The sequence below is a fragment of the Phocoena phocoena genome, chromosome 3 (assembly GCF_963924675.1).
Source record: "Phocoena phocoena chromosome 3, mPhoPho1.1, whole genome shotgun sequence".
In the NCBI taxonomy this organism is placed as follows: domain Eukaryota; kingdom Metazoa; phylum Chordata; class Mammalia; order Artiodactyla; family Phocoenidae; genus Phocoena; species Phocoena phocoena.
Genome location: NC_089221.1, coordinates 51,616,289 through 51,631,188, shown reverse-complemented (window position 1 = coordinate 51,631,188; position 14,900 = coordinate 51,616,289). Strand labels below are relative to the sequence as shown.

At 38.2% G+C, this 14,900-nt stretch overlaps 1 protein-coding gene across 2 annotated transcripts in view; it reads right to left on the bottom strand.

Annotated features, from left to right (window-relative positions):
* RGS7BP (regulator of G protein signaling 7 binding protein) overlaps window positions 1–14,900 on the bottom strand; it is a 118,245-nt gene that overhangs the window by 28,234 nt on the left and 75,111 nt on the right. The window contains exon 3 of one of the 2 annotated variants that reach the window (XM_065874409.1): window positions 12,664–12,794. In XM_065874409.1, coding sequence (XP_065730481.1) covers window positions 12,664–12,794 — 131 coding nt within the window. Of the gene's footprint in view, window positions 1–12,663; window positions 12,795–14,900 lie in introns of those variants that run through there. The other variant, XM_065874410.1, reaches the window with a different exon arrangement.

Genomic DNA, 14,900 nt, shown 5'->3' with positions numbered 1-14,900 from the left:
ACGGGAATAAAGACACAGACCTACTAGAGAATGGACTTGAGGATATGGGGAGGGGGAAGGGTAAGCTGGGACAAAGTGAGAGAGTGGCATGGACATATATACACTACCAAACATAAAATAGATAGTTAGTGGGAAGCAGCCGCATAGCACAGGGAGATCAGCTCGGTGCTTTGTGACCACCTAGAGGGGTGGGATAGGGAGGGTGGGAGGGAGGGAGATGCAAGAGGGAAGAGCTATGGGAACATATGTATATGTATAACTGATTCACTTTGTTATAAAGCAGAAACTGACACACCATTGTAAAGCAATTATACTCTAATAAAGATGGTAAAAAAAAATAGGGCTGTCTTGTTGATTTGTAAGAATTCTCTCTATGTAATAGATACTGATCATTTCCACTGCAGGTGAAACTATAAATTACTACCATCTGAGATTTAGAACTGTATTGAAGGATGACTCATTGATTATTTTTTCAGTACTGTCTAGGTCTAATGGTTTATTAAAAGATTTTACTCTTCTTGAGTTAAATTTGATAACTCATTTCTCCCAGAAAATTATTCACTAAATACATTTTTAATAGTATGATTTTCTGTTGTAACTGTTTCATATCTCTAATGCTGTGTATTTATGGCTTACCATTTCTTTGTATTCCACTGTTTCTTGGATTCCATATCTTCCTGTTTCTTTGATTCATTTTCATTTTGCTGGAACATATCTTTGACTAATTATTTCAGAGGAGATCTCTGAATACAAAATTTCTTAGTCTTTATATTACTGAAAATACTTTTTCTTCTCTATCTCTCTCTCGCTGTATGCACACTTAAATTCTAATTGGCTGGATATAAAAATCTATGTTCTAACTAAGTTTCTCTCACAACTTGGATGATATTGTTCCCTTTCTTCTATCTATACCCAGGGCTGCTATGTATGTAGCCTGTTTATGGCCCTCTGAAAAATTTTTATCTTTAAACATTTTGAGTTATGAAATGGTTCCTAAATATGTCTAGCTATGGGTGCTTTATGTATTACTCCTTTTTTTGGCATTTGATTGGCATTTGCAATCTACTTTCACCAATTTTTTATTTTGAAAATTTTCACACCTATAGCTAACTTGCAAGAATAATACAATGAACATCCAAATATTCTAGTTTAACCAATTTTTAATATTTAGCCATATTTTTCTTTTATCTCTCTCATTCTCTGTGTGTGTGTGTATATATATACATATATATATATAGGTTTCATATATATGGATTATGTGTATAACGTGTATATGTATAAATGTATAATATATATATATAATTTTTTGTTGAATCATTTAAGAGTTGCAGACATTAATGTTACTTTATCCCAAATACTTCAACATATAACTCTTAAAGAACAAAAATGTTTTCCTACATAACCTTAAAACAATTAGCACATGAAAAACTTTATTTAATTTTGATTTAAATGTTTCAATTCAATTTGATACAATGCTATTATTTAATATATATATGTATTCAAATTTCCCCATTTGTTCCAATAATGTCCTTTATAGCTTTTTTTTTTTTTACATTGAAGGATCCAAATAAGGATTATGTACCACATCTAATTGTCATGTTTCTTTATTCTCTTTTAATCTAGAATAGCATCCTTATCTTTTTTCATTTTTCATGACATTGATATTTTTGAATAAAGAGTCTGGGCCAGTTGTTTTAAAGAATGCCTTTAAATTTGGATTTGTCTGATTGTTTCCACAAGTCTAGGTTCAGAGTAAACATTTTGGCAAGAATATTATTGAAGTGATATTGTGTCCTTTTTAGTGCACTGCATTAGAAAGCGTATGTGTTTGTCCCATTATTAATGATGTTAGTTAAGTATTGATTACTTGGTTAAGGTGATTTCTTCCAGCTTTTACCATGGTAGAGGACTCTTTTTCCCTTTGTAAATATTAAGTAATCTATGGAGTGATTTATTAAGATGTTATAGCCTTTTCAATATAAATATTTCTTTAGGTTTGCAAAAAGTTTTTCTATTTTTCTTAATTATCTATTTCTCTCTGTTTTCCCTATTCTTTCAGAATCCTATTTCATGTTAGAGTCTCTGGATCTTAATTAGCCCTATATTCTATATTCACTGTGGGGGACTGAGCTCTGGGAGACTACCTAGACTTGACCTTTCAGGTCCCTATTTTAGGCTCTCAGTATTTCCATTATAATAATTGTTAAGAACTGTGAAGGGTCTGAGATTTCCCTCTACCTGTGAATTAACTTGTCACAATCTCATGGATCCTGGAAAGAGACACGAGACTCTGGGTTAGAAACAAAGAAAGTTTAGTACTCACAAAATTGTAGTAGAGTATCAGCATTTGTGTAAATTTCTTGAGTTTTAATCCCCACAGGGAGACACAAGAAGAGCCAGATCATTATACCTCCACACACACGCAGGAACCTTAATCTCAGGAACCCTGAGATTAAGGATCTGAAGTCTTCTATAAGCATGTCTGCCCTTTGCGCCAGAGGGAAATATTTTCATTATGCTGAATCGTAAGCATGCCTTGCTCTGGAGGGGAGGCACTGTCTCTATTTTTCAAGAACATTTACTAAATAAACATCCTTGAAAAGATAGTGTAAAACAAAGGGCAGTCAGTGCCTCACTTTGCAAAAAAAACTCTGTTCCCTGAAATGCAAGAGCCTGAAGGAGAATTGTCTCCCAACACTAATTAACCCAACTATTAAAATTTTATTTGATGGATAACACTTTCATTTCCAACAAATCCCGTTGCTTCCTTTCTGTTACAGTTACTGCTTTTGAGGTATGACAGACCTAAAATAAATCTGTTGATTACGTTTATATTTTAAATTCTTCATCTGTTTCTACTTTAAAATTTGTTCATCAAGTATTAGTTGTTTGCGTGTTGCCATTTGGTACCTCCCTTTCAGGGTGTTGATTTTTCTTAAAACACTGCTCATCCCTGGATGTCTGTTTAGCATTGTCTTTGAGGATCTCTCTTTGCCCATCATTCTGATAAGTATCCTCCTTCTGGTGATTGGAAAAGGGGCAGGATGTGTGGCTGGACAATGTGTGTCTAAAGCTTGTCTTCAGGGTGCTTCTCATCTCCATTGATAAGTTTACCTGGGCACACAGCCTATTTTTTGGGTCCCGTGTTTGCTTTGAGTTTCCTGTTTACAACTCCTACTCCAAAGAGATATGTGGAAAAATTTAGCCTGGGAAAAAACACTGGAGTCATGTGTTCACTTTCTTCATCCTCTGCAGCAGTCCTTATGGAGGATTCGAGTTACTTCACCCTCTGTTCTGCTTTGCTGCCTGGTCCTGACACTCACAGCAGGTGTCCTCCTGGGGTAAGCAATGATGGTCTTGGTTACTCAGTGTGGGGCAGCCCAGCTTTTCCTGAATGCAAATTCAAACATTTATTTCCCTGACAACAGCTCCAGAAATCCTTCCTGTGATTTGTATTTGTTGACTCCTACTTTGAAGTATGTCTGGAATTGATTTTATTTTTGTCGTATTTTTCTCCTGCATGAATTTCTTTTGTTTCTTGAGTTTCTTATTGGTTGTGGCTTCATTTCTTCATTTATATCTATCAATCCAATCCCTGTTGCTTTCTAGCTTTGAGAAATTCCTCAATTTCTGGTTTGTTGAAATCATACTTCCTTGTTTTTCAGGGCCATGGGAGACTGTTTTGTGTCTGCCGACCTCTATTTTTTTTTTCCTCTTACAATTAGTAGGGCCCATTTGACAGAGTTATGGCAAATGGATTCTGAGTAAGAGTGATGTATGCCTCTTCCAGATTGGCTTCTAAAAATCCTCCCATGGGAACATCCATGCGTTCTTGTCTCCCCTGACAATTGGATGGATTTGGGGAATGGAAAGAATAAAAGGGCCCACCCCACCCTAGCTCTGGCATTGGACTATGACAATGGTGAATAATGAACTCTCATTGTTCTAATCCATTGAGATTTGATGATGTTTCATGCAGCTGTTACCCTACCCTGACAAATATAAGAACGAATATGGATTTATTCTTTTCATTATATCTTTTGCTGTTATTTCGATGGGTTTTTAGTAGGAGGGGAAATATACGTATGAGTTCAGTCCAACATCTCTGGACAAGCTTCTTTTTCTCCAATTATACTCCCTCTCATTTAACAACAGATGCAGAATGAAAGCAAATTCCTTTGCTTATTCAATAATTATTAATTGAAACTTTATCTGCTCCAGGCACTGTACTAAATGCCGGAGATACAATGGTGAACACACTCAAGGTGATCAACTCTGGAGAGGACAACAGACAAGAAATCAGGTGTCTACCCCTCAATGTAACACGTGCCTGGGGGACATATTGCATGGGCATAGGCCCTGCCTTGGAGAGCCAGGAAAAGCTTTCTGCAGGAAAGTCCCATCTAAGTTACAAACCAAAGAAAGCATAGGGTAGACCAGGTGAAAGGGATCGTTGTGGAGTGGGGCAGGGTGGACAATATGTTTCAGGCAGAGGGAGCAACTGGAAAGAACTTCTAAGTTCAAGTTCCTCGAAGTAGATCAAGATGCCAAGGCAGTTGAGATGGGGTTGCTGGTGGGAGATGAGGCTGGAGAGGCTAGCAGGGCTGTTCCATAGATGTTCTTCTGAGCCACATTAAAAAGTTGGCAGGGGAGCGCCTCACAAACCTGAATGTTGGCCTATCTGAGTTCTGCATCCCCAGCTTCCCCCGTTTGACCAGTTATCCTTAGAAGGAGCACCTGTTTCTAACATCAGGTGGGCTGTCTGCTCTGCTCTCAGGAAAGGGTCAGGCTGCTTCTAGATGGTAACTTCAAGTCAAAGTTTTACTTTGCCCAAGAGTGACTATGCATTTAAAATCATTTTTTATTATGAAATGAAAAACTCTGTCCCCTGAAACATCAATTTCAGGCCTCAGTGAACAAGTATTTTCTCGGGGAGGGGATGGAGGGGGAGAGGAGAAGGGGAGCCTTTAGAGCACCTTAAAATATCACTAAGCTGGCTTCACCACTGTTGAGAACCAGGATGTCAAAAAGTTGGCCACTTTCCTCAGGGCCTCGCAAAGCTTTTGGCCTTCAGCTCCTTTGGGATTTCCATGTATTTTTAGCCTGTTTATGGATAATATAATAAGCATGTTTGAGGAAAAGTTAAGGGAAACCACACATGAAGCACATACCAGTTTGGAAGGCTAGTTATTCTTATATTTGTGAGAAATGGTCAGTTGTTTAGGAGGAACAAAAACACATGTGATTGTGGGGCAGCCTCAAGAGTCCCAGAAGACTGAGCTGGGGTCCTTTATTTAGAGTGGAGGCCCCTTTATCACACTCCACTCTGGAGACCTCTTTCTTCCTCTTGATCTCATTTCTCCCATCCTCTTTCTTTTCTATTCATATCTTCCTCTCTCCATTTCCCCTTCTCCTCTCCACTCCTTTCTTGCCTGCCTGTCTTCAGCCTATAGTGACAGTAGGAAACATTGCCATAGTGTCTCCTTGGAGGCCCTGAGTTTGGATTCCGATGGCCAGCAGAGTCAATTTTATCCATTTGTGTAAATTTCCCTAGGAATCAAAACAAAACAAACTAATCTTCTCTGAGCTAATATTCTGTCACTGTACTATCATTTCCTTGATGGCAGGGGCAAATTTCCTATGTCCTTTGTGCTCTTGACACATTATCTGCTATGATACTATACACAGGGAAGGCTCTCGGGACAGTTTTCATACTGACTGTGAACAACTAAATGAACACAGTTTACATGAGATGCGTGGAAGCTTATCCACATGGTTACTCTCACTCTCATGCATTTTCATAATGGGTAGGAGATTTATAACTCCATCCAGTGTGAAAAGGACTGGGGAAATGTAAGCTGTTTGTTAAGTAATCCACTTTTACTCTTGCATTTCCAAAAAGCATGTAATTTAAATAGAAATAAGTTATATTAGTTCAGTTAGTTGTTTGCCTATATTAAAAAATAGTTTCAAAGGCTTTTCTACACTGTGGTAAGAAGATATTCATAGTGCCATAAACACATAGTGGAAAATAATACTTATACCATAAACAGAAATCCATTCTTGCCCATACACTGGGAAATAAACATTTTCCGATCCAGAGCTATTTCCCTCCCCCGCCCTGTGTCCTTCTCTGTGCTCCTTGTGACACTGTAGTCCTATCATTGACCCCAGAGTAGTAGTCATCTTGGTGGTTCCATTAGCTGAGTGAGGAAGCAGAATCACAGGGCACAGGAGAAGAGCAGACAATGGAAACACATTTGAGGGAGGTCCCTGTGAGGCTTTCACTTCTCCATTTCCAGCCCCTAAGGTAGAGCAGAACAATGTGCAGACGGTATTGACTGTATAGTTAATTAATTTCAACTTTCCTTTAATGGGTATCATGGCTAAATCATGCTCCCTTTGGATCACAGCAAATATCTTATAAATCATTAAATGATCTACGGAGTTAACTTTCCCTCTCATCTTTTTTTTTTTTTTTTTAAACATCTTTATTGGGGTATAATTGCTTTACAATGGTGTGTTAGTTTCTGCTTTATAACAAAGTGAATCAGCTATACATATACATATGTTCCCATATGTCTTCCCTCTTGCATCTCCCTCCCTCCCACTCTCCCCATCCCACCCCTCCAGGCTGTCACAAAGCCCCAAGCTAATATCCCTGTGCCTTGCGGCTGCTTCCCTCTAGCTATCTACCTCCCTCTCATCTTAAAAGTAACTCTCTGAACTTATTTTGGTAAGAAATTAAATATACAATAAATTTTAGCCATTAAACATGGTATTTTGGAATTTGTGCACCAATCATTGTCAGATGTGTGGATAAAATTCAGCCCATGGTGCTAGTATCTTTCATTTCCCGATTTGATATGTTCTCTTGCCTTTCTCCAATGTAGCTTAGTGGGAAATGGTCTGGTGTAGTGGAACAATCATGAACTTTGCAACAGGATTAATGTGCTCTGTGACCTTGGACAACAAGTTACCTCTTTGAGCCTCAGTTTCTCCATCAGTAAAATGGGAAAAACGATACTTGAGGATGACATGTATAAAGCCCCTGGCAAGTAGAAAGTATACAATAAGTGGAAGCTATTATCATTGCTGTTATCCTAGTCCTCAGCTGACATCTACTTTGACAAAAGGTGATGAATATTGTGTCCTGTTCACTGTTTGGTATTGATATATGAGGACACGGAGACAGAGTAATAGATGGTGTTAGATTGCCCTTACATTCCAGAAGTTGGTTATATTTGGGTTCTTCAGATAGTACAAGTTGTTCTGGTCTTGGGTCCTTTGCATTAGATACCAATGTTTATGAAGTTGTGTCCTTCTTGTCATTAAATCTCAGATTAAGTTCTACCTCCTCGGAGAGCTTTGACCATCCCTTCTAAAGTAGCCACCCAGTCATGGTCACTTTCTATTACATTACCTATTCTAATTATTGACATTGTAATTTTAGTGTTTGGGAGTTTTAGAAAATTTTCCCCCAAAATTTTAGAAATTCTCATGAATATTTCTCTTCACGAGACTATATACTCCATAAGAACAGGGATCTCTTCAGCCCTGATCGTTTCAGTCTCCCAGTACCTTACACAGGTGCTCAACAAATATTTGTTCAAAGAACAAATGCATGTTTCCACTCATAATTTGAATCATAATCTATTTTAAGATTTATTCTGCTTCATTTCTTCAAACCTAATGTTCTATTTTAGTATCGATTGCCTCATTACATTGGAAAATAAGGCTTTACTTGTGGTTTTATTCTATTTCTGTCTCTGCATTGCTTGTTTCTTTTATTGGTGGGTCATTTTCTTTACATTTCTTAATAGGAGGCTGAATACCCTGGAGTCTTTACTGCTCATATTCTATTCTTTGTCTTAAGTTTATCCTGTATTTTGCTGGAGGGATGGAGGTTCATTAATTTCTTATGAGAGCATCTTGAGCTCTCAACTCCCACTAGATTTTGACATTTCTCTCTTCTTTCCCCTTTTGTGACTACATTTCCTCCACATTTTTTCTCTCTTTATATATCCTGGTGGCACACTGCAGGGGAAGAACCCATCTTATCTTAGGGGGAGGAAGGGATAATGGTATACCTAAAAGGACCTGGGGACAGTCTGGCTGTAAGTGATGGCAGAAGAGTGGAGCAGAGTCAGAGAAGACCCTTGAGAGAGCAAGGAGAGATGAAAATAAAGATGAAGGAGCAAGTTCACATGTGAAGGGGGGCTGCACTGGAGTGCTCTCTCTTCTCTGCTGCTTTCAGAATGGGAAGGTTGTCAAAACTGACTGACTGCGGGGAGAATGGGAGAGAGGAAAGCTGTGGTCCAAATGGCAGGATCATCAATTCTCTTAGAAATCTGGCTTCACTTTCTGCCAATAGAGTGAATGAAACCCGTGGTCGCATTTTATCTGGTGTCAGGAAACAGGCAATAATGGTCAATATGATACATGGATTCAGTCGTGGGGAAAGACTTCCTACCTAATTAACTGTGAAGAAGTGAGAGAAACTATTTTTCACTATAAACATAGAAATTAGACTTTGTCAAGTAATGGCCCAAGCTAAAACTTTAAGTGTTAAAATATGAGATTACACAATGCCTGAAATTATTCCCATCTGTCATCTTCTCCACAGTTTTTCAGAACCACACTCTGCATGGTATAATCCAATAGCCTTTATTAAATGTGGGTTTTTATCTTATATTACCATAATTTACTTTAACTTTCTTGGCCATGAAATAAGACAATCATCTTAGTACTGTTTGTCTTCATTTTTTTGGCAATAGCATGATCTTATAAAGTATAAAAGATTTCCAAGTAGATTGTACCAATCAGACTTATGAGACAGCAAAAATTCAGAAACATGGTGCATGCAAAAATCATGAAGGTCCACTGAAGATGTTGTTAAGGACAAAGGATATTTACAATTTGCTTAATTGGGAGAGAAGGACAATCTTCATGATTAAATTCAAGCTTTCTGCAGAAAATGAGATTTAAAATGATTTGAGGCTTATTTTTCCCAGAAACAAACCATACTCCTTGCCCCTGCGGTAACCTTGTGTGACCTTTTTCTTCAAAGAGTAAGCACATGACTACTCAATACAATAGTAAAACTAAATATGATATTCAGTACTTTCTGGACTTATGGTGGCAGTCAGGGAGGTAATTAGAAATAAAAATAAATTAAGGGGCTTCCCGGGTGGTGCAGTGGTTAAGAATCTGCCTGCCAATGCAGGGGACACAGGTTGAAGCCCTGGTTTGGGAAGATCCCACATGCCACGGAGCAAGTAAGCCCATGCACCACAACTACTGAGCCTGCGCGCTCTAGAGGCTGCGTGCCACAACTATTGAGCCCGTGAGCCACAACTACTGAAGCCCATGCGCCTACAGCCCGTGCTCCACAACAAGAGAAGCCACTGCAATGAGAAGCCTGTGCACCATAATGAAGAGTAGTGCCCGCTCGCTGCATCTAGAGAAAGCCCACATGCAGCAGTGAAGACCCAACGCAGCCAAAAATAAATAAAAATAAATAAATTAAAAAAGTAAAAGCACAGAGAATTGGAAAACAATTTGGCTTCAGAATCTAATCACAACAAAAAACTGACCAGAGACTCTCATATAGAGCCCAAATAATGACTCAATTACAATTCCTGTTTTTCCTTGATAGAAGACAAAGAGTAAAGAAGAATTGGCCAAGCTGTAGTAAGACATTAGGATGGAGAAAAAAATTAGCTAACCTAAAAGTTATCAAAATACGAATTTTTACCATAGCATTAAAAGAAACATACCAGAAAAAGATTCTAAGCAGAAAGAGATTTCGAGTGTTATAGACTAGAATGGGAATCACCATTCCCCTAAGACTCTGAGGACTAAACTCATCCCTCAGTATCTGTATGTGTGTGGGGGAGAATGGGGGGTTGGTTCTAGGACTTGCCATGGACACCAAAATCCATGGCTCAAGTCCCATAGTTGGCCCTCTGTATCCGTGGTTCCATATCTGTGGATTCAAACAGCCATAGATTGTAAGCATAGTACGTGATCTGCGATTGGTTGAATCTGTGAGGGCCAACTCTATTTGATTTCTTGAAGGGACTGAGTGAGCTCATCTAGACAGGACCCCTTCCAGCCCAAGGCCACACTAGAGATACCACTGTTTGGATAAAGAGTATATTATCTGGCATCTTAATTCTTGGTAGACAGATTTCTGTCTAGTGGTGATAAAGAATAAAGCATACAACAAAGTTGAAAGTATGTACTTAGGTGAGTAAGAATAGCCAGGTAAGGGCTTGAAAGTTTCCATTTTTATACATATGATGGGGTGATTTCCTTTTGTTTCAAAGGTAGCAAAACAGTTATCCATCTTTACTGTGTTTCAGAGTCACCTGGAGTGCCCCCAGATTCTGATTCAGTGGGTCCTGGACAGGATTCATGAATCTCCATGTTTATCCAGCACCCTGGATAATTTTGAAGCGCATTTTCTAAGGATTTGTACTTTAAGTAGTAATGATTTTAGAAGAATCAAATAGAAATCCATCTGGAGACTTAATTACAATGGGGAGAAATCAAAGATTCCATCAGGTATATTCGTTTTAGAGTCATACTTAGAGTGTTAGGTGCTAGAGCAGGGAGCAGAGGTTTATTATCTTTAAAGGAAGAGGCACGGAAGGACAGGGATCAGAGACGGACAGTGAAGATAGGAGGCAGTGCAGGCCACATGAGCTGATCAGTTAAGAGATGATGTGTTTTTTATTTGTGTGGTCAAGACCATATACGATAAGGAAGAACCTGGATGAGGGAATCCCTGTTACTTTTAAGCAGAGAGCTAGCAGAGAAGGGTCTTCCTTTCAAAAGTCATTTGTGAAAAGACGGAAAGTAGGAGTGGATGGCAGGGAGACCAGGTGAAAAACCAAGGAGTTAGAGTGAGACAGGGAGTGGGGGTCACATGGTGTTACGGACAATCATCAGGGGAGATTTCAGGGGCAACACGGGCATGAAATACTGCAAGCACAGCCAATGCAGACCTGGGGGAAAAAATGACCCAAACCCAGTCTTGTCAACCATGATTAGAAAGAATGCAAATACTACTCTGTGTGTGTGTTCATATGTGAATGCATGTGTGTGTGGGGGGGGTGATGGTGGCAGTGTATGAGAACAGAGAGGACAAACAAAGACATTGGGCCAGTGACAACTGTTTGGGTCATCAGTGTGTCTGAGTATTCAATTTTCTGATCAGGACTCCTGAGTGTCAAGGGGATAATCTCTCCAAACATGAAGTAAAGGTGGAAACCCATGAAAATTCAGCCTTTAGAAGGAAAAAGAAAAAGATAATATTCATGTATCGAGAAAATAATCTCTCTTGGGAGCAGCGTAGCATAATCTTACTTTTAGTTCTGACTTGTGCATACATGTGTATGCAAGATTTGATTTTTACAGGTACTTTATCATGTCACCTAGTTCCTCTCAAATTGCACGCTCATTTGATTTCATATCTCTTCTTTAGCTGCTTCTTCACCTGAAAGGTCTTTCTTTTTCCTTCACAGTCTGAACCCTATCCTCACAACCTAGCTCAAGTCCCACGCTTTCAAAAAGATTTTCCCTAATTATTACAGTTTACTGACCTTTTCTATCTCTGAATTTAAATCATAGACAAAGGATACCTTCTGTGCATCCCTCTATTTCTTGATCTCAAGCACAAAATGTTTGCATTCAGGAGGCTCCCAAAAATTATTGTTCAATGAATTAGCAAAGAAAATATAGATTGAATCCTCCAGTGACAGAAACTTTTGGCTTCCTCCCCAGCATCCATTCCATTCCACCCTGTCCCTTTATGCCGTAGCCACTGGTTGGGTGGGGTTGACTCATCTCCTATCTCCAGGAATGGGCCTTGATTGCCTAAACCAATCAGTTTAATTCCATCCCCTTGGCTACCGTGATTGGTTCAAGTGTAGACATGTAGACATGTGGTCTGACCTGGTCCAGTTGGAACGAAGCTCAGGACATTTGTTAGTCTATAATGGGAGAAATTCTCTCTGTATGCATATGTGATGACTGAAACTGTTGGAATCAGTTTGCAAATGTGTGGGAAGGGCAGCTTGAGGGTAAAGTCAACTCCCCCCACCAGAAGGCAGAACATCACTCAGAATGGGAGTCAGAAGTCTGATCAAGCCATGCTGAAGCCACTGCTGCCTCTAGAGGTTTCGTTCACTTAAGCCAATATAGTCTCTTTATAGCTTAAACCAGGGAATGAGATTTTGTTTGTTGAGCTCCTCCTATTTTTAAATCTTTGGGACACAACTTATCATTTGTCGTCTTGCAACCAAATACATTTAGGGAAGTAGCAGCAATCTTGGATAGCATTTTCTACCCTAGTAAGATCATTATATAATTTGGTTGCCCGAGCTGATTCTAGCCAAAGTCATGTTCACAAGCGGTAAAATAATAAATTTGAGAATTGTTTCTACCACAATTTCTATTCAAGATGGTCAATGTTCTTATGTACTTTGATAGTACTGATATAGACTTCTTTTATTCATTTATATCAAACATTTCCTGAACATTTATATCCATTCCAATTGTGTGTAGATAGACAAATGGTACACATAGGCCTTTGCAAAAGATGAGGTTTTGTTTAACATTTCTCAGTGTTTATGGCAATATATTAAATGAAGATACCTTTTCGATGAAATTGAAGAGACCCCAGCAGACATATGGATTTTAGCATCTCTGTTGTGTACATTTCTAAGCAGCATTGCAGCTGAATGTAGAGCCGACAGATTTCTGGATGGATCTCACCACCTTCTGGGCTGCAACAGAATGAAAGGGAAAAGCTGTGAACATTCTCAAGATTTCACTCATCAGCCATTTGTCTCAGCTCTGAGAGGGGAAAATGCCCACTAAAGATTTCTAAAGCCTTGGGTCTAAAATATAGGACTTCTTGCTTTCAAACCAATAACCAAGGTCACAGTTCTTACATAAGTGTCTTTCTGAATAACAGCTCTTAATATTTTTCCCCTTCAGCAGCAGATTTCTGCTAGGAGCTTAAAATCATAAATGTTTTAAGTAATTGAAAATATCAGACATTTTCAATTTAACTGTTGGAACAAACTCCCAAAATACATTTAAACCATAAAACTATCCTAGCTTGCAAGAAGAGATTAAAAACTCTTATTTTTAGAGAAACTAATGAAGAGCTATTCAGTTACCAGTCAGAAGATAGCTCTTTAATATTAAGGCCCTAGCATAATATGGTTAGAGAGCCAAGATACAAATTACTTTTATCAGTCTTTTGTCTCAGTCTAAAGGACATCTTTTATTGTTTGCTATGGTTAATTTTTCAAAGGCTAAGTGTTTTTAGTGAAAAAATGAAAAATTTATGAAAAAAGAAAAGTAATAAAATTCTAATAATTTTGCTTAACAATCTAAGCCTAAATAAATACTGAATTTATGCTCTAAAATTTATTATAAAGTACTTGAGCCTTTCTCTATTAACTGTGATAAAGCAAACAAATGTGAATATGATAAAACATGGAGTGATCACTTTTTAAGAGGAGAGGAATTAGTTGTTGATAGAACACTATTTTATATGCAGGTAAAATAGCATGTATTGAATAAAGCAAACTAAACAAAAGGGATACAATTTAGAGATAGATTAGAAATGAAAGAAGTCTAAAAGGGAACTCTGTCAAATGTCCTAATGTGTTATCTTTATTTTTATCTCTATTCATTTAAAATGCAATGAAATCTGACTAAACAATGCAGCATTTGGATCTAATTCTTTTGTAAAGTGGTCAGTGGCAAAATGTCAGGCACTATTATCAGAAAAAAGATGGTGCCTTCATTTTTATTTAAGTTCTGGAATCACACTATAAAGAATTTGTATTTACATAGCACTTTACAATGATAATAAGTTTACATTTTGAATACTTATTTAGTAGATGAGCCAGCATTATTCAACAATATGGCTTATATAACACAGGAAAATGCAGAATTCTTTCTCTGAGTATGAATGATGCTTGCAAAGTTATTCTATGTCTTTCCTGTGTCAGAACAAAGGACCTCAAAAGAGCTTATATGCAAAATTTGGCTTTATCTGAAAAATAAGAGCCTATATTACTTTCTCATCTATGTCTCATGGGTCCAGCCCTAGGCCAACACTGGAATCAAGTATATCTTTGGCGGAAGTCCCAGATTTTCTTGCAGAGCTTCTTCCCCCAGGTACTTTCCACCCTCAAGCTATCCTCCTGCTCGCTGGAGTTCTCCCCCATCCCTCTGCCACACACACACAACGCCTCATTATTTCATATCATCTTCAGCCTTTCAAAATGTCTCTGCGTCTGTCCCCTCCCCTCTCCTCATGGCCCTGCCAGACTCTGAAGGAATAATGGGCATCAGTGGTTCACATAATAAAAAGTGATCCTGGTATATTACCTGCTAACATTGATTTTGATAGAAAAATCTGAAGGTAATGTCACAAAGACAGGCTAGAGGGAAAATATTTTAAAGCAGGCAGGTCTTTTCCGTGCTGCGTCATCATTTCCATCATAGCTGCTTATTTTCACCTAGGCATAACATTGGCCCTAGTGGCTCATATGCAGATTAAAAAAAAAACTATAAAGAGTCTGTGGTATGTATTGTACATTTGATGAATGGGGCAATTAGCCAGTACAGTATCGTTCCAAACCATGGAGTATTCTTTTTTTCAGAAGTACAAAATATGTGTTTTGTGGCCTAGTTCCAAAAATATGCAAACTTCATATATATACATGACATTTTATGTAATTTAAACAAATGATTACTGTATCAACAAATCTTTAGAGCCAATATATTATTTTACAGCTGGACTGTGAGAGACAAAGCAATGTATTAAGTGCTTTTGAAAAAAAGGCATGTCAGAACAGAGATTAAAATGC